General features: G+C 34.1%; 3 protein-coding genes across 6 annotated transcripts in view; 2 read left to right on the plus strand and 1 right to left on the minus strand.

Annotated features, from left to right (window-relative positions):
• The first annotated feature begins 661 nt into the window (after positions 1 to 661).
• On the plus strand, positions 662 to 12,257 carry LOC125846283 (heat shock 70 kDa protein 16). Of its 3 annotated transcripts, none has more exons than XR_007444350.1 (11): positions 662 to 852; positions 1,081 to 2,398; positions 3,952 to 4,164; positions 6,998 to 7,093; positions 7,212 to 7,280; positions 9,698 to 9,898; positions 10,414 to 10,560; positions 10,650 to 10,778; positions 10,854 to 10,984; positions 11,639 to 11,851; positions 11,946 to 12,257. XR_007444350.1 is itself a non-coding variant. In XM_049525661.1 (10 exons), the coding sequence occupies exons 2-10, from the start codon at positions 1,229 to 1,231 to the stop codon at positions 11,742 to 11,744; spliced, it is 2,262 nt and encodes a 753-aa protein (XP_049381618.1). In that variant the 5' UTR covers positions 662 to 852; positions 1,081 to 1,228; the 3' UTR covers positions 11,745 to 12,257. The 3 variants fall into 3 exon arrangements, 1 of the variants encoding a protein (XP_049381618.1); XR_007444351.1 differs by having other exon boundaries at positions 11,995 to 12,257; XM_049525661.1 differs by having other exon boundaries at positions 11,639 to 12,257.
• Positions 12,258 to 12,599: 342 nt separating this feature from the next.
• Positions 12,600 to 16,958, minus strand: LOC125846287 (protein DETOXIFICATION 40-like). 2 transcript variants are annotated; one of them, XM_049525668.1, is made up of 7 exons: positions 16,637 to 16,958; positions 15,781 to 16,412; positions 15,461 to 15,517; positions 15,106 to 15,344; positions 13,518 to 13,636; positions 13,333 to 13,419; positions 12,600 to 12,961 (listed from the first exon to the last, which is right to left on the minus strand). In XM_049525668.1, exons 1-7 carry the CDS (start codon positions 16,934 to 16,936, stop codon positions 12,896 to 12,898), a joined length of 1,500 nt encoding a protein of 499 aa, XP_049381625.1. In that variant the 5' UTR covers positions 16,937 to 16,958; the 3' UTR covers positions 12,600 to 12,895. The 2 variants fall into 2 exon arrangements, with proteins under 2 accessions (XP_049381625.1, XP_049381626.1); XM_049525669.1 differs by lacking the exons at positions 12,600 to 12,961; positions 13,333 to 13,419; positions 13,518 to 13,636 and adding an exon at positions 14,733 to 14,864.
• The window catches only part of LOC125846300 (autophagy-related protein 8C-like), a 139,088-nt gene continuing 133,165 nt past the window's right edge, over positions 12,843 to 18,765 (plus strand). The window contains exon 1 of the mRNA XM_049525685.1: positions 12,843 to 12,847. The gene's annotated coding sequence lies outside the window, so the exon portion shown is untranslated. The remainder of the gene's footprint in view (positions 12,848 to 18,765) is intronic.

The following is an 18,765-nucleotide window of genomic DNA, read 5'->3' on the forward strand; positions in this document are numbered from 1 at the left end:
AGAATAATTTATGTAATGCAAGGTTAGATCTATAATTTGTAATTAAAGTTTGACATATACATTAAATAATAAGATTTGTTAGTTGGAAAGAATTACTTCTCACAATAACAATATCTAAAATTAGTTAGATTCCACAATTTAAAATAAAAAGAATAAGTAACTTGTCAAGTTGTCAGTCTAAACAATATTTTAATTAACATTTCCTAAGGATAGAAGGGATTAAACCACCTCTAACAATAGGTGATTTACGCAATTCACCATACTATCAACAACTAATTTTTTAGATTTGAATTACGTTATCATATATCAATAAAATATTCTTTAATTTTACTAGATAAATTAAATTAGATTAAAAATTAATTTTTGATTTTCAGAAAACACATTTTCTAGGACAATCATATTTATTTTTATACTTAGTTTTTCATTTTCACCTTTGACTTTCCACTTGAGAAAAGGGGAAAAAAAGGACAAAAAAGAAGAAGGGGTAAACTAAAATAAAGATTACGACAAAGGAAATGAGATTTTTTTTTTTTTCTTTTTTGGGTTTAAAAAGGAGAATAATTAATACTTGTAAGTTGTAACTCAAATACAAAATGAATATGAAAGGTTGATATACATTGTTTCTTTTTCCCAAAGTTATTTCCGAAAATAAAAATGTGGGAGTGAAAAGCGTAATGTGCAGATAACGAAGAAAGGAATATATTTTCAAAAAATCCGCATTCTTTCATCTAAACTAATAACAAGCAATTCGGAGACTTTCACTTTTTTTTTTTTTTAAAAAAAAATTTCATCCATAGAAGACCACCATTTTCTCCATTGTTAGGGTTTCCTCTGTTTCTTCTCTCAAATCAGGTACCTTCATTTCATAGTTTCCACCATTCTTAACTTCCGTATCCATGTTATGATTTGAAATTATCAAGTCTAACAAGTTAATACGTATTATATTTGCTGATTTTCTTTTTATTTGGTTGCTCGATTGATTTTCAGCTTCAAATGCTTTGTTTATTGATGGAATCGATGTAATTTTGATGAATTTCACGTTGAATTTGGTTTATTGTTATTTTTTGATTTTTTTTCCAGGTTTGATTGGTCTACTTTGGAAAAATGTGTTGTGGTATGTGATGTGATGATTTAGAGATAGGTATTAGGTGCTGGCTCGATTTGTCGATAGAGCTTTGTTGTTTGTGGTTGGAATTTTGGAAGGTTGTATAGCTAAGTTTTGCTGGAAATGAGTGTAATTGGGTTTGATGTGGGAAATGAGAACTGTGTTATAGGAGTTACAAAGCAACGAGGAATTGATGTAATATTAAATGATGAATCGAATCGAGAGACACCAGCAGTGGTGTCGTTTGGTGATAAACAAAGGTTCATTGGTGCGGCTGGAGCTGCATCGGCTACTATGAACCCGAAATCAACTATTTCACAGGTAAAGAGGTTGATTGGTAGGAAATATAGGGAGCCTGCTGTTCAGAAGGACTTGAAATTGCTTCCGTTTGCGACCTCTGAGGGACAGGATGGTGGCATTTTGATTAATTTGCACTACATGGATGAGAAGCAGAGTTTCACTCCTGTTCAAATTATGGCGATGCTATTTGCACATTTGAAGCAAATTGCTGAGAAGAATCTTGAAACGGATGTTTCAGATTGTGTTATTGGCATACCTTCGTACTTCACAGATTTACAGAGACGTGCTTATTTGTATGCAGCAGAAATCGCTGGGTTGAAGCCATTGCGATTGATGCATGATGGCACTGCAACTGCACTGGGTTATGGTATATACAAGACTGATTTTTCAGCTGGGGGTCCAACAAATGTTGTGTTTGTTGATGTTGGTCATTGTGATACTCAAGTTGTTGTAGCGTCATTTGAACCTGGTCATATGAAGATATTGTCTCATGCTTTTGATAGCGACTTGGGCGGGAGAGACTTTGATGAAGTTTTATTCAGACATTTTGCTGCAAATTTCAAGGAACAGTACAATATTGATGTTTATTCAAATGCTCGGGCTTCTATAAGATTGAGGGCTGCATGTGAGAAACTGAAGAAAGTTTTAAGTGCAAATCCAGAGGCTCCGCTTAATATTGAGTGCTTAATGGATGAGAAAGATGTAAAAGGTTTCATCAAAAGAGAGGACTTTGAGAAGCTTTCATCAGATTTGTTGGAGAAGATAAGCATTCCTTGTCGTAAAGCTTTACTTGATTCTGGTTTGACTGCTGAAAGGATTCATACTCTTGAGCTTGTAGGATCAGGCTCTCGAATTCCAGCTATGGGAAGAATTTTAAATTCTGTTTTCAGAAAAGAACCGGGGAGGACAATAAATGCTAGTGAGTGTGTTGCACGTGGATGTGCTCTTCAATGTGCGATGCTCAGCCCTATATTTCGTGTTAGAGAGTACGAGGTTTGTGATGTGAACTACTACAGTAATACTTGTGATCAATATGGCTGTGAATTTCTTTCTATTTCTTAGTCCTATTTTCATTTAATTTACCAAAATTAGATTCAAAGTCTAATATGGATAGGTTTATTCCTTCTTCTATGGGGTGTTTAGTTTTAGTGCCCGAGATACAAGACCTTCTATGCTCTCATTGGCTGGTTTTACTTTACTTTCTCAATTATTGTGAATTTGGTTATGATGTTAAATGACTCAAGTTTTTCTCTCTTTTTCCTCTCTTTGTTTTTCAATTTACTTCTCTTTTTATCGTGAGTTTGAAGTTCTATGATGTAAAAACTCTATTTGTAAAAACAATCTCTTCCATGGATATAGACCATTCTAGAATATTCGTTTCTGAAATAGAATTCCTGCAGTAAATAGAACAAATATCAGAAAAACAACCTCGAGTAATGAATGAAAACATGAATAAATGCAAAGTTCATTAGACTAAAAGACCATGGAGAAATTAAGTGACTTTACTATTGAAATGGCCACTTCAGCAGATGCAGATCATGATGCTAATAAACTACTTCAGAAGACATGAAGCATTGCAAAATTCATTAGACTTCGAAGACCATGGAGAAATTAAGAAACTTTTCTATTGCAATGACCACTCCACCAGATCATGATGCTAATACACTACTTCAGAAAGCCCAAATATTACTCCGGGGAGCAACATAGTTGAGTGTTAAAAGATGTATTAAATCAAAAGAAATAATTTATTGAGTTATGAGAACCGCACATGTTAATAATTGATAAATCAGAGTTTGCAATATTCATCGTGGCAGAGAGCATTCTAGAGAGATTAAATTGCATGAAATGAGGACATGACCTAGCAAATTTTTTGACTTCATTCTTTCGAAGTTGGAGCCAGGCAGGTTGACCACAGAAGTCTTTGAAAAGGAAAAATGAATAGGTAGATCAACCATATGAGCGAAACCTGTTGATATCGAAATAATAGACTACACTCTTTACTATGTGTTAACCCCCTTTTACTTCACTACAATCATTCTGTTGCTAATTTCAGTGTTTCTTTCTTGTCATAAACTAGAAGTACATCTGAAAGAAGTACAAAGAGGATTTTTCGGGTAGGGGCAAGGCTGCTCATGTTGCTGTTGTTGTACAAACATGAGAAAGAATTATTGTGCGTTGGGATAGCTTAGTACATCTGTGTCAAAATTATGCCTTTTACAGTTTTACTGCTTAAATAGTTGTCATGCACCCAAAGCCTAAAATTTATCTCACAACCACTAACTTGAAAAGAAACAATACAAAACAATGTTTTTGTGAGCTTAACTGATCTATTCTTGTAAAGCTTGCATCTTCTTGATGCCTTTAAATGAATCTACTTCATAAAAAAAAAAAAACACTACAAAACAATGTCCAGAGGATAATAGGAACAGAACATAAGTGTACCAAGTCCTAACTCTGGCATGAACATTGTTTAGTGCATGACGTTTTATTGAGGTATGGTTGTTGGTTTCATCATTATATTGAGTTCGAAAATCTTTTATTTGCAGATTCAGGATTCGTTTCCTTTCTCCATTGGGTTTGCATCCGATGAGGGTCCAGTTTGCACCCTATCAAATGGCGTATTGTTTCCAAAGGGCCATAGTTTTCCGAGCATGAAAGTGCTCACATTGCAAAGGAGCAACAGTTTCCACTTGGAAGCATTCTACACTAACCAGAATGAGTTGCCACCTGGTGTATCCGATAAAATAAGCAAATCTACGGTACAGTTCATTTGTCCCTTTTAACTAATATGAGAATTTCTATCCTCAAGTTTTGTTTGGGATTTCTAGATGTATTATATCACATTTGATCTAATTTTCTTGATTATGTTAGGAATGATTCTCGATAATTGGATTACTCTAACTAGTCATAACTAAAGTTCTAGTTGTTGAGGTTATGACTTAAGATCTCTACGCATTTGAGTTTGTCGAAGCCCATGGAACCACCTTTGAGAACTTACTACAGCATACAGTTGTATCATTTGTCACATACTTGTTCTTCTAACCCAACTAGTTGCCCACTTTCCTTTTTGGCTTGTTTCCAGTAATCCATCCCTTGAAAGAGAAGTTTTCTCTTGATGGATATCTCAATTTGTCTGTATATCATATTTCCGAAAAGGTAAGTAGACATCAAAAGAGAAGGAAAAATTCAATAAGTCAACTATGTCTACAGGGAGTATTAGATATTGTACTATTTCATTGTATGTTTAAATAGCTACATGCACTACCCAATAGCTTTGCATATTTTATGTTGCAAAATCTTGATGATCTTCTCTATCGAATAAGCCCGCTTGAGAAGGTCCTCCCTGAACCACTCCCAGAAGCAGTTTTACCTTCCAACATACAACAACATATCCAGTGTAATCTCACGAGTGGGGTCTGGCAGGGTAATGTGTACACAGATTGTTTCTGGTAGACTTTTGCCCTCCAATGTGTGCCCTATAAATAGGACAGAAAAAATTGAACTTAATATCTCTGCTATATTTGGGCAATCTAGGGTATAAAACTAGACCACATGTGTTCATAGCTAATGTACATCAACCAATTTTGAGATTCAAGATTTTCAAAACTAGACATTGCTGGTGAGACACTACATAAACCTCTGATCTGTTGCACAGTTTGGACTGCTACTTCAGTCTTTTGCATTGCAGATGAGCTACAGAGTCAACGATAATTTTCTGGGTTTCAATTTCTCCTGTTTACTTGAAAGGAACTTTCATATCTGCTGTTATTATCTAAGTATCATGCATGAGAAGGTAAAGAAAAAAGGGATGTCATTGGTATGAAGGAAATATAATTTTGATAACCTTTACTGTGACTGAATATTGCAGCTGTGATGATTTATCATTAAACGAGAAAAAAATTATCTTTTGATATTTTGGAGGATTAAGTTCTGGTAGTACATTCGCTTTTCTAATTGGTTGAATAATATATAGTTGCTCAAATACCAGAAAATGTTGTATCATGATTTATTATGCAAACAAACGTATGTGTACATCTGTCCAAGAATGACTTTATATCCCAGAAAAAAACACATTTAGGTGGTTTCTGTGACATTAAAGAAAAGTGCAGTAAATTGGAAATCATAATTTTGATGGAATATTGTGAGCAGTGTTTAAATTAACATGGTATTGAGGGATGATGCAAAAGGATGTATTGGTGTTAATTGTAGCAGTGATGCAACCTCCCTATTTTCTTAAATATTTGGCTTTTGTAAGTTTCACTATTAACTCTTTGACCATGAGCGTTATTGGTTTACTACCTTCAAATGTTATACTTATCCTATAACTGAAATATGTTCTCAAGGCCTATTGTTCTGCCCTTGCAATTTCGTGGGCTCACAATGAAAACTTGTGAAACACCCTTTTCTGCCAAAATGTTCATAAAATTTATTACTGTACATTATAAAAAGTGATAAAGTTGCGAAACACCCTTTTTGGTTGCCCTTATATACCCTTTCAAATATCAGTTAGATTCTCTCGTTGTCTAACTTGGATAGTTTCAAGGTTTAAAATAAGAGAAGGGAAGTGGCATTCAGGGTTTTAGATAAGGTCATTTGGGCCTTTTGCTTTCAGGAAAGTTTCTGGACATCTGAGAGACTGTCTAATACCGAGTTCATATTGATTTTTGTTAGTGTTACATGAGAACTGGCAAGTTACAGTCAATGTCTGTGATAGTCTTTTAAGCATGCTAAGAAAATGCTCTTGGGTCTAACTCGTTCCCAAGGATAGCTCATGAGGTGAGGATTATTTTTGATTCTTATGGTGAGGACTGCCTAAAGCCATATAATGAGACAACCAGTTCTCTCAACCAACGTGGGATGCCTTAAAATCCCTTTGCACACTGTCTTGGACATTTGGAGCGTGATCAACATAATATAGGGGTCCAACACTAGGTAAACCAGGAGTAGAGATGAGTCTACCAGGTTGAATTGTGTGACCTTATTGTTTAAAAGCTTAAGTTGTTTGGGAAAACATATTTTTAGTTATTTAGTTATATTATTTTTCTACACAATAACAAAAGAATAGAGACCATAATTGTTATAAAGGTTTCAAAATTTTCAATTGAAGGACAGGAATATGGCTTTCCGCTAGCCTATTTCCCTGAAAGCACACTACGTGTTGCATGTTAAATGTTATTCTCATGTTGAAAATGATCAAAGGACGCCTTTTATTTGGTCTTATTATGCTGTCAAGCATCTACGGGATCTAATCTTATGCTGTAAAAGGAGTTATCCAATGTCTGTGTCTTTTTGAATCTCTCTGGTCGGTGAGTCTAGAAGCTGAGGATATTTGTCGCATTAACTTTATTTCTTTCCTTGCTTTAGAAGGCAGGTTATCCACCTTCTGCTTCCTTGCTGAATCTCAATGTGCAACAGTTAGAGGAGAGTGCTAAAATAATTTAATTTCAGCAGTTCTAGAAACTCAAATTAATGCCAGAGATATGCCGTTGCTAAGTGTCTTAAGAATTTGAAATTAATGCTCTCATCCTTAATGCCAAGTTGACTCCATCAATTTGTCAGTTAATCTCACTCTGTACTTCTTTCTTTTTTCAGATTGGCCCATTCCAGGTTCCTCATTCTGAAAAAGCAAAGGTCAAAGTCAAAATTCAATTAAACCTCCATGGTGTTGTTACAGTAGAATCGGCCTGGGTAAGTGCCAATTTTCATAGTATGGAAATTCATCACTGCATTTTGTCATCCCTTCAGCTGATCAAACTTACTTGAAGATGTAACCCAATGTTGTTACTGCATTTTGTCATCTCTTCAGCTGATCAAAGATCAATCAAGTCATTCTACGTCGGAAAATAATATTGATACTCATGCAGAAAATATGGAGGTAAGCACTCATGAAGCTTCTGGTGTCATGCATAGTACTGATGATAGTTACTCTGCACATTTTGCTGTATGATTACTGATTAGTTAGAACTTATAGTATCTTCTGGTACTTCTTGAAGTCACTGCTTAATTTGCGTCCTTTTTTGGGTTCTGTTTGGACCTCAGTTTTAAGACTTAAGAGGACTGGTGGTTTTCTTCTTGTTGTTTGTTGGGCACTTAAAGTTACTAGTTCCTTCTCTTTAAAAAGAATGACACAATTACTATTTGGGACTTGAGCATTTCTTTCTTTTGTTACAATTTTGTCAAACATTTAAAATATTTTTTAACTATAAAAATTGTAGATCATAATACTATTTATGTACTTTTTAAATATATAATTTTATTTAAAAGAGATTAATCTTGCACTTTGTCCCATGGAGATTGTTGGTTGAGTTGTTAAGGCATAAGAGTAACAACCTGAATATTCTAGATTTGGATTCAAGCTGTAGCACTCAACATGAGCCCATCTGTTCTAGCCTGTGTGAGCACTGAGCAGGACTACCCTACACTTATGCTTGTAGGCTATCATAGGTTGTTCTGTGATTTAGTCGAGGTGTGAAGCTGGTTTCAGCACCATCGTCAGAAGTAGCGTATAAAAGATAGATTCATCTTGTTCTTTGTTTTTCCTTGCCAAACGAAGTAGTCCTCCTCTAGGACGTTAGCCTTGTGTGACTTCAAATGGTCGACAACAATCAGGACCCAGGGAACAAATCCTCAAAGATAGCAACAAGTGGCTCGATCAACCTCAGTCTAATACCTGACTATACTTCTATACTTGAATTTGCTAAAGAATCTTTAGATAATTGGTAGAAAATTTTGAAGAAACCATATAGCCGTAGACCTAAATAAATTAATAAATAAAGCATCACCTCTCTAATTGCTTAAGCTTTTAAATGAGGCGGTTTGCATAATTCAACATGCCATTAGAGCAGGCTGAAATCATAGTATCATACATTGGAGTCGCACTGCCACCCCTTAAGGAAAATATTTCCATGTGCTCGACTCACATAAAAGAATCAGATCTGCATGTGAGGTGGCGTGTTGTAGACCTAAAGAAATTAATAAATAAAACCATCCTTTTAAACTTTTAGATTAGATAGTCATATAACTCAAAGAATAGCACTTCGTATTCAAATTAATTAATTTAAACTAGTATATAGTTGTTAGTTTGTCTCTTTGGAGGTTGTAGACTTTTCTGTTAAAAGAAAGAGTCCTCAAGATTGGATGGGCTAAGTTAAGATTTAGAATGGAACGGAGGACTAGGTGGATGGGGGTGGTAGGTATCTGAAAGTTGTGCGATAACCTTATTATTTTTTTCAGAAAATATTTAAGGAAGACCATAACTCAATTTGTTTTACTCAAATTTTGTCAGAAAACAACCAGGCCTAAAATTGAAATAAATCAAAGTATCTGTATCAAGGTAAGTATTATTAAAAGACACTGACACCAAGTAGGAAACGTTCCTAACTCAGAGACTGTTTTAGAAAGGCTCTATCAAAAAATAAGATCCCCAAAGGTCGCATACTTATAAATTTGAAGTCATTAGTGCTAGTAGAATATATGTTTTTGTGATTCGTTCAACAAGATACAAGATGCTGATCAATTTAAGTGCTCTTTTTGACATTTTTATATTTTTGGGCAATACATACAATTTTTTTTTTTACTTTCTCAAAAAAACAAAAAAGTTCTAAAAAACAATACAATTTTTTTTAACGAAGATAATGATTTTAAAATATAAAAACAAAAGGATTCAAGCTAGTGCATTTTGAAAAATATATATAGTTATTTTGATGATTGACCATCGTACTCAATCAGTAACCATGTTTTAGATGGAGGTTTTGAACTTTTATGACTGAATTATTTACACAGTACACACTTTGTTTTTACTTTTTGTCATGGTAGCTTGACAGATTCTGTTTTTAAATTATTTAGAACTAAGGGATCAGTGTGGTTCATGTTGCTTCTTCTCATCTCTAGTAATTAAATGGGCTTGGACTTTGAACAACTAGGCAAGATTAATGATGGAGTGGAAAAAGTTTCCGAGAGCTTTTGTGCTGGTCCGGAAGACCATGGAGGAATCATGTATGGAATTGGTGAAACTGCATATTCACTCCTTCTCTTTCTTATTGATGTTGCAGTGTTGCCATTACTTTAGTTAGGGCATACTCTAGGGTAATTGATTATTTATTTTCCTTGAAAAGATGTATACTTATCCGATGTCAGCTGATTATAACTTGGTCATAAACTAGGACCCTACACTAGGACATCAATGAGTTGTTATTCCATTTGTGTGCTGTTGTTCTTTGGTTAAAAGCCTTTTGCCTAATTCAAATGTGTACTTGGCTACTTGTGAATGGAATCCTGTGGTTCTTTATGCAGGGAGATGATATAAGGAAAAGTAAGGCCGTTAAGAGACAGGATATTCCTGTCAGTGAAAGTGTTGATGGTGGAATGACCCTCATGGAGCTATCCCAAGCTCAGGAAAAGGAATGCCAGTTAGCTGAGCAAGACATAAAGGTGGAGCGAACTAAAGACAAGAAAAACACCCTGGAGGCATACGTCTATGAAACTCGTAATAAGGTATGACAATTTTAAGTCTCATAATTGTCTTTGCTTGAAAGACTTCAATTCAACTGATTTGTTTCACACTTTTAAGTTAAGAATACATCTTTTGAGGATATAACATTTTAATCTTTAAAATATAAAATCTCAAACTGAAGCAGAAGGTTTAGGAGTGATGAATGCATCAATGTGAAATTTTACTTTCTCATTATCCTTTCCTTTACAAGTCACGTTCTTTCAGGTTTCGGTGGACTGTTGAATTTGGCAGTATCACTTGCTTTTTTAAGTCGTCCTTCTGAGTAATTTTGTTTTGCAATTACCACTATGTGACACTCGTAACTTTTAAACGCATGTTGGAGTTGATAGTACTTCTTTATCATTATTTGGTACCTTGTCATTTTGTTACGGAAGTTTGTGTCCTTTTCCAGATAGTTTCAAATACACCATTTCTTAAATTTTGGTTTTGGTTTTGGTTTAGTTATTGTCATCAGTATCTGCCCCATTTCCTTTACTTTATGCATCTATTTGAATAGCTTTTGAATACCTACCGGAGCTTTGCTACGGATTCGGAGAGGGAGGGTATCTCTTGTAATCTACAACAGACTGAAGAATGGCTCTATGAAGATGGAGATGATGAGTCTGAACAGGTTTATGCAGAGAAGCTAGAGGATCTTAAAAAGGTTCTTGTCATTTGGTATTAGTTGCAGAATTTAGTTTTTCTTTTCCAATGCTTATTTTGAAAGTGACGCAATCAACCTTATGTTATTAGATGGTGGACCCTGTGGAGCATCGATATAAGGAAGAAGAGGCGCGGGCACAAGCTACACGGCATCTATTAAACACCATTGTGGAACATCGAATGGCTGCAGGATCACTTCCAGCCAGTGAGAAAGAAGCTGTATGACCTTGTCTATATATAACATGCTACAGGTCCTTGTGACATTGTGATTAACCTGAAATTTTTTCTTTGCAGGTCATTAATGAATGCCATAAAGCAGAGCAGTGGCTTCGAGATAAATCCCACCAGCAGGAGACATTGCCCAGAAGTGCTGATCCAGTATTGTGGTCTACTGAAATCAAGAGAAAGACTGAGGCTTTTGAAGCGTATGTTCGTCATCTTAAAAACCTGCCTAATTAACATGAATCTTGTTTCCCCACACGGTTGTTAGACATCTTATGGTTGCATGTTTTCTGTACTTCATTCACCCACAAAATTAGATTTTTGCACTGTCTACAAAATTATACAAGAACTACTAAGTCTGAATCCCTTCAACATCCATTTCAATCCCTAAAGAACTAGATGCGAGTGACTTTTGAATTTATCTCTAATTTCGGTGTAAAAACACTCAACCAAAATTCCTGTTAGTAGTTTTACATGATAAAGGTTGTAATCGTAGATATGTGTGTGCGTGTGAGTATTACATAGGTATACACACCCATCCACACACACGTATATAATTTCACATGTTTTTCAGACTTAGAGAACATATTCCTCATTTTAAACTGCCTACACTTACACATACACATAGAAGAGGCATCACTTCCCTGAAAGCAAAGCAATTCATGCCTTACTCCTTAACAAAGTAGTTAGAATTTACTACTGATTGGTTATTGAATTATGGTTAAGACCAAAATTAGAAGATCCTAATAAGTGTCTCTTGAGAGAACTGCAGCTTATTAGTTTTGCTGCATCTCGTGTTTTCGAGCATCAACTTTTTCTTTGCCTGATGTGCAACAATTTTGTGTAACACATTTCAGGATGTGTAAGCATGTAATGAGGCACAAGTCATCTCCCCAAAAGACTGAGGATGGCTCAGGTTCAAACCCCAGAAATAAAAGGGAAGATGGGATGGATGTAGATTAAACTGCATCAGAGACAAGTATGATAGCAGGCATGACAAATGATCAGATTAGTTGTTATTGAGGCTGAGGAAACACCAGCCACTAGAGGCTTATTGCGAGTTATCTCCGGTACTTAAATCAAATCACATTCTCTATTTTGGGTAGAATCATTTATTATCTATGCAAATTTCACGTTTCTCATAATGTGGATTCACTTCCTCAGGTCATTGTGTTATCTTGTGGCCTCAAAAATATAAATTGATTATGTGCAGAGTTTCTGCTGCTATTGTCGTTTTTGACTGCTTATATAGGAGGCAACACATGCTGGAAACATTCTGTACTTGGATATTAAGAAAAAACTAAAGATTTTTCGTCCGTTTTGTTCTGATTGTTTTCTATTGTGAGTAGCGCAATTGCCTTAGTGGTTGTTTTGGTTGCGGATAAAGTTAGATAGGAATTGTAATGCAACAATTGTAACACATGGATAAATAATCATTTGATTATCTGGTGCATACGTATTCATCATTTTTGGCAAGTTATCTGAGTTGTTTTATACCCGTAAAGATAAGTTCCTGACAAGTTATCCCTTGTTGGACCTGGTATATAAATAGTACTGGAATTGCTGTATAAATTATACTATCTTTTAAGTATATTGGGAGTAAAATGCTAGCCAAACGCATGATAAAATAATACCAAAGTTTATATTAGGCAATGCTTTTCTAATTCTGGTAACCAAACGCATGACCCTTTAGCATATGCAAATGCAGCTGCTATTTTTGTTCTCCTATTATGCTCTCATTTTTTCTCAGATACTTATCGTATCAATTTGATTGCACATTGTTTGCGTAATTGCAGAATTGAAGTTGACATCACCCTTTATAACACAATCAACCAAGAAACGTGCAGATACAAACGATGGCTTTTACATGTGATATGATTCATTGAAAGTAAACCTCAAACCAATTTTTTTCAACCATCTCTGTCTACTTGAATCGAATATTTTGAATACCAGCTAAAATAGAATACTAATAAATCACATAATAGCTGAAATTATTTTTATCTGTTTTTTCGAAATTCAGAAATAGCAAGTTATTTCATAATGGATTTCGACTCTCTTTTGGTAGATACGCCAGAAAACCCTTGATGTGAACTGTTGATGACTCTTCGCCATCTTCATTCCTTGCTTAGAGTTTCTTTTACATTTTCCCATTTGTCCAAATGTTTTTTAGCTTTCTCTACCTGAAAATTTTAAAAAAGAATCCAAATTAATTTACAAACTTCTTTTTGCATCCCAAGAACTATTGACTTATAACTTTAGAAGTTATAATACTCCGTCGTCCACTTTCATCTGTCCATCATATTAAAATCAGATGTCCACTATTAATTGTTCAATTTAAAAATCAAGAGATAATTTATCACTTATTTCCTAATTTACTTTTGTTATTAACTATAGTTATATTTCAATGTTGAATTTATTATATTTCAAGAGTGATAAAGTAAAATTGTCATTCTATTTATTGTTCCTTAAGGGTGTGTCAAGTTGATACCGGACAAGTAAAAATGGACGGAGTCACAGAGAGGGAGTAGTTGAAAAGAAGTGAGTTAGGCACCTCTTTGTTCCAATCTGCACGGAATGTGAACCAAATCAGAATGAAGGTTTGCAATACAGTCCCTCCAATCATCCCAGTCCATATTCCCTGCCAATTTATATCCAATTAATTAATACACGTATATATATATGTGTGTGTGTTATAAAATATTTAGAGATATATAAGGTTGTGTGTAATTGAAAAACCTTAGCACCAAGGTCATATTTGAAGCCAAGAAGACATCCCAATGGAATTCCTACACCATAATAACACCCTACATTCACGTATGCAACAAATGCCTGCCATCCACAACCAACAGCAACACCTGAAAATTCACAAAGAAACAAAATTATTGTATAAGCTTTTACAGATTTTTGTGTGAAGTAAATATGGTAATTAATTACTACCACTTTAATTTATCTACAAAGAATAAAATATGTTCACATGAACTTGTCAAAGGAAAATATTAATTGGTAGGGGTATCTAAGGACATGTGCACAATATGGACTGCACCTAACACCCCTAGTACTAACAATTAGGACGTAGGTGAAACATTTTCCACATGCAAGATGGTGATTAGGTTTGTTATAGACAGGTGGATGCGAAATTTAAAATTTATAATTTTAAGTAAATATTATAATAATAATAATAATTAAATTTATAAAAAAAATATTAGATCTAGACAAAAACTATTAAGTTCATGTCATGAATTCATTACAAACCCTCTAGATCCGCTCCTTGAGCCATCATGCTAGGTATGAGTTTAGATGAACTCAATAACTTTTATTTAAATCTTATATTTAATTGTGAACGCAATAACTAAAATAAGCTATAGATTCGATATCATATTTAAAATTCATATACTTCAAATCATAGCATTGACTTTGTTTGTTATGGAAGTCAAATAAACTGTTAAAGTTGATAGCCAAAGGAGAACATGTTAGAATGAAAAAAAGCTCGTATTAGAGGTACACGATAATAATTAATGCACTTCATAATGATGAGATAGAGGGTTATACGTTCCTTCATGGCATCACTTTTATTATTCTCATTAATCAGGCAAGATTGCCTTTGGCTATGTCTTTGATCCATTTTCTGTAATCAGAAAATGGATCTTAAATTTAACTCAATATGAGTGATGAGTTTCCCACTCTTTGTTTAGTATCTGTTTTGGGTTTAACTTATTTAAATCTACGATGGAGTGTCATATTGGAGATAAAATGTTTTTGATAAAAAATGACTTAATTTTGAGAGCTTAAACTCAAAATCTTTGAATAAAAAAAATAAAGGTACTTATTACTATCACTACACCACATCACAAATTTTGATGGTACTCAACTCTTAAAAACGTAGGCCTCAGAGAAACGTAACTCTAACTTTGAAAATTAAATTTACGATACGATGGTTATATCAACAATAATATAAGAAGAAAACAGCTTTTTTGTCTTTTCAAATGGGACTATCTAAGAGTGACACGTGCATGAGCATGATGAGTTATTATGTGGTCTCTTTTTCTCCGATTCGTCTCTCAAACAAGGATGTGATATCAACCTCTTGAGAACAAACAACAAAAAAGTTATTCTTCAGACATTTAATGACTTTTGAGTTTTAGTAACTTTTATATTGTGACATCGTAATCGAAGACAGCTCATAACAAAACATGATTAGTACATGGAGAATAAGACGAATAACTTGCTATAACATGTTAGATTATACTTTATCTTATCAGCGTATATAACATGCAGTATGTATATATCCTATAATTAAGGAGAATAATGACGAGAAATATCTTACCAGACAAGACTGGTTGAACGCCATTAAGAATAAGTGTGACAGCTAAAAAAGGGCACAAATCAGAAACTGCATTGGCCACAATTTCACCCTCAGTGAATGCATAGCTGATAACATTGCGCAAACATAGCACAATTATAGCTTCCACCACAGCTATGAGAAATGAAATTAATGTCACCACAAACACTGAGAATGCTGCTGACTTTGGATGTGCTGCTCCTAGCTCATTGCTCACTCTCACACTGATCAAAGAGTTTAACTTTTATAAACCGACGACAGTATAAAAATGTCTTGCTACAAGTATATATGGTTTGGTAACTTGATAATTAGTAATCTATTATAACGGGTAAAATTGTACCTAGCAGCAGCATTGAATCCCACTGAAACCATGAACATCAGCCCATTCACTGCCATGCTACAAAAAAGATCAACTTTTCAGGACAACAGAAGTGGATCCGTGTAGAATACAATTGCAATTATTTCTCCTTAATGACGAATTAAGGATCAAGACTCTGTATATAATAATATATAGTTGGAGTGGAGTATAAGACAACAGGTGAGAATCCACGACGAAGTCATAGTAATTTAAAAACCTAAACTTTTAGAGTGGTATTAATAATATGAATAGAATGTAGTTTTTTGGTAGCACACAAATAAACAGCAAGTACAAAATCTCACCAAACTGAGATAGAATCCAATGCAAGCTCAGGATTCTTGAGTAAACCTGAAAGCAACACTAGAATTTGAAAATACCATGTCTCCAAACACAACATAACAGCTGAAGCAGCTGATAACTTCACGAATTCCCATAATCCACTAAAGGCCTCCCATCGAAAACCTGTCCAAGTAGTCTTACATCTTTCACTTCTCAATATGTATATAAACTGTGCTAACACAATAATCCACCAAGAAAGACTCAGCACCAGTGATGCCCCTATCAATCCCAGTCCAATTTTGTATACAACAATCCAACTCAGCAATAAGTGTACAAACAAAGTCCCTAGTGAAATATAGGCACTGGGGGCTACAATACTCTGAGATTGCAAGAACTTCTGTATAGGGAAGTTCACCGCGTAAGCGAATATTTGAGGGATTAGTCCATACACAAATACTGCTGCTTCTGATGCAACTTGTTTCGATTCACCAAGCGCGAGCAGTATGTTCTTGGAAAATAAATATACCACAGCTAGTGGGATGCCTGTTATGGAAAGTACTATTGTTGATCTTTGTAGGTAAACTCCTAACATGTCATATCTATTAGCTCCATATGCTTGTCCACAAAGAGTTTCCACTGCACTTCCCATTCCTAGCTGCAATCAAAAAAGGAAAAAAAAAAAAAAAGGCTTGAAAAGTTATACATGTGATATTTTTTTGTCATAAAAAAGTCCTCTGTTTCCCCTGTTTAGCATCCTCAAGTTCTCAACTAACTAAAAAGGGGAAAATTTAAAGAACTCCTCAACCATAATGAACAAATATAACCAACATATTGCCACAAGCATTTAATTGATGTTCAGGTCAGATGATAAAAATATACCATAAGTCCATACGCACATAATTGGATGCCTTGATTGCCAAGAGAGGCTGCAGCAAGCTGAAGGTTCCCAAGTTGACCCGAAAAGATTCGAGTAGACATGGACATAGCATTATTGATCATGTACACAGCTACTGCAGGTGCTGCAAGTCGAAAAAGTAACTGGAATTCGATCCAAAAGGCGGACCTAAGGCGTTGAAAGTAAGGTAATTGGAAATCGGAGAGCACCTCCTCGAGCTCAGAGCTAGCCCCATGAGCAGGCAACAAAGGCTGCTCAGCTTCAGACTCCAGGACTTTTCCCATACTAATGAGCAAGTTGAATGAAATGAGAGTAGCTTCTACCCATATAAATAATAGATGAAGCTGTCGTCTCGACGTTTAATGTGAGGCAGTGAAATGTATATAATGTATTGTCATTTTGTGAAAGAATGTAACTAATACATAGAATGTAACAATTAGTATATAGTTGGAGTTGTTAGATGGAATCTGTACTGTAAAGATACTTATCTTTTGCAGTACTTATATCAAAACAGAACAAATGCATTACTAAAAATTACATCATTTTTCTCTTATCATCTGCTACAAATTAAACTAAGAAAATCGCGTTGAGAAAATATTAGACAACATGAGAAAACATCTTGGACGTATAATGCACTAATACGGTAAAAACGCCTTTTAATCAATCAATCAACTATTTTTCGATCAAGCTGCAGAATCTATACCATATCCTAATGAGCATGTAGAATGAAAATATCGTATCGTTTTGGCATATAATATAAATGCATGGTATGTCTTAATCAGTATTGTTGGAGTTGTTAGATGGAATTATTAAAGATAACTACTTGTACAGGACTTGTTGATATATATCACAGAGATCAGATGTACTTTATTAAGAGGAAGATAAAGAAATGAATAATTTAACTCAATTATGAAATTATTTATCCCTTTTTCTTTTCTAACTTCCTGTCCGCTAAATACTGCTTCATTCTTTCTATTTTATTTTAGTGTATTTGACTCAATATAAAGTTAAAGAAACTAAATATAAATAGAGATAAATATTTGTCAGAACACTACATTCACGTTTTGAGTTTTCGATTATGGGGTTCAGGCAAAGTGTTCTTTTTAAAGGCATAATATATAAACGTTCTCATTGGCATCTATGCCCATCAACTTTGGGTGTGGATAGAGTTGAACAAGTAGACACACACATCCTACGTGGCAATTTGATGTCCTATGCGTCTTATGCCACATAGATAATGTGTGTCTACTTGTATACATCAAATATTAAAAGACATAAATATCAGTATCTTTTTTAATCACGAAAGCAACACTTTTCAGGTTTGGTCTCCAATTTAGCTAGAAGGAACCTGTAATCTTCAAAGAAAAAGTGAAGTTACTGGCCCTCATATTGAAGAATCACATTCCACAGTGATAATTATTGATAGAAATATATTCTCCAAAATCAAAATCAGTTCAAGATATTTTTCGATTTATAACGAAATTAGTTTTTTAGAGAAAATATTACGATCAAACTAAAAAAAAATTCCTTACCAAACACAACCTTTATATGCATAAAATTTTATTCAACACTATGTGCAAATAACATCTTGCTTCATCAAGGTTAAGTGAAAAAAGCTTAATACAAAAGAATGGTTCATGCTATATGTATTTACTCTATACCTAGTTTGATAGATTGGTTGCTAGTAGTAAATATAAACTTTCCATGCACAACACATGCTTGATACCTACTTTTGGAGCCACTACTTGAATGAGAAAAGTAGCAATAACACTAAGGGGTCGTTTGGTAGAGTGTATAAGAATAATGTTGAATATGATGTATTAGTAATGCATGCATTAGTAATGCTTGCATTAGTTATGCTTGCATTATTTCTTATACATTGTTTGGTTTGATGTATTGGAAATAGCAAGCCTTGTATAAAGACTATTAAAAAAATACTTGTTTACAAAAATACCCCCACATTCTTTTACAAAAATAATAATAATAATAATAATAATATTAATAATAATATTAATAATAATAATAATAATAATAATTATTATTATTATTATTATTATTATTATAATTATAATTATTATAATTATTATTATATTATTATTATTGAATAATAATA

The sequence above is a fragment of the Solanum stenotomum genome, chromosome 12 (genome assembly GCF_019186545.1).
Source record: "Solanum stenotomum isolate F172 chromosome 12, ASM1918654v1, whole genome shotgun sequence".
NCBI classification, from domain to species: domain Eukaryota; kingdom Viridiplantae; phylum Streptophyta; class Magnoliopsida; order Solanales; family Solanaceae; genus Solanum; species Solanum stenotomum.

Coding starts and splice junctions, on each gene's coding strand:
- LOC125846283 (XM_049525661.1), top strand. CDS start 1,229: ATGAGTGTAATTGGGTTTGATGTGGGAAATGAGAACTGTGTTATAGGA. Junction 4,165..6,997: donor ATAAAATAAGCAAATCTACG/GTACAGTTCATT, acceptor TTCTTTTTTCAG/ATTGGCCCATTCCAGGTTCC. Junction 7,281..9,697: donor CTCATGCAGAAAATATGGAG/GTAAGCACTCAT, acceptor TTCTTTATGCAG/GGAGATGATATAAGGAAAAG.
- LOC125846287 (XM_049525668.1), bottom strand. CDS start 16,936: ATGGGAAAAGTCCTGGAGTCTGAAGCTGAGCAGCCTTTGTTGCCTGCT. Junction 16,413..16,636: donor TATGTGCGTATGGACTTATG/GTATATTTTTAT, acceptor TTTTGATTGCAG/CTAGGAATGGGAAGTGCAGT. Junction 13,420..13,517: donor AATATGACCTTGGTGCTAAG/GTTTTTCAATTA, acceptor ATAAATTGGCAG/GGAATATGGACTGGGATGAT.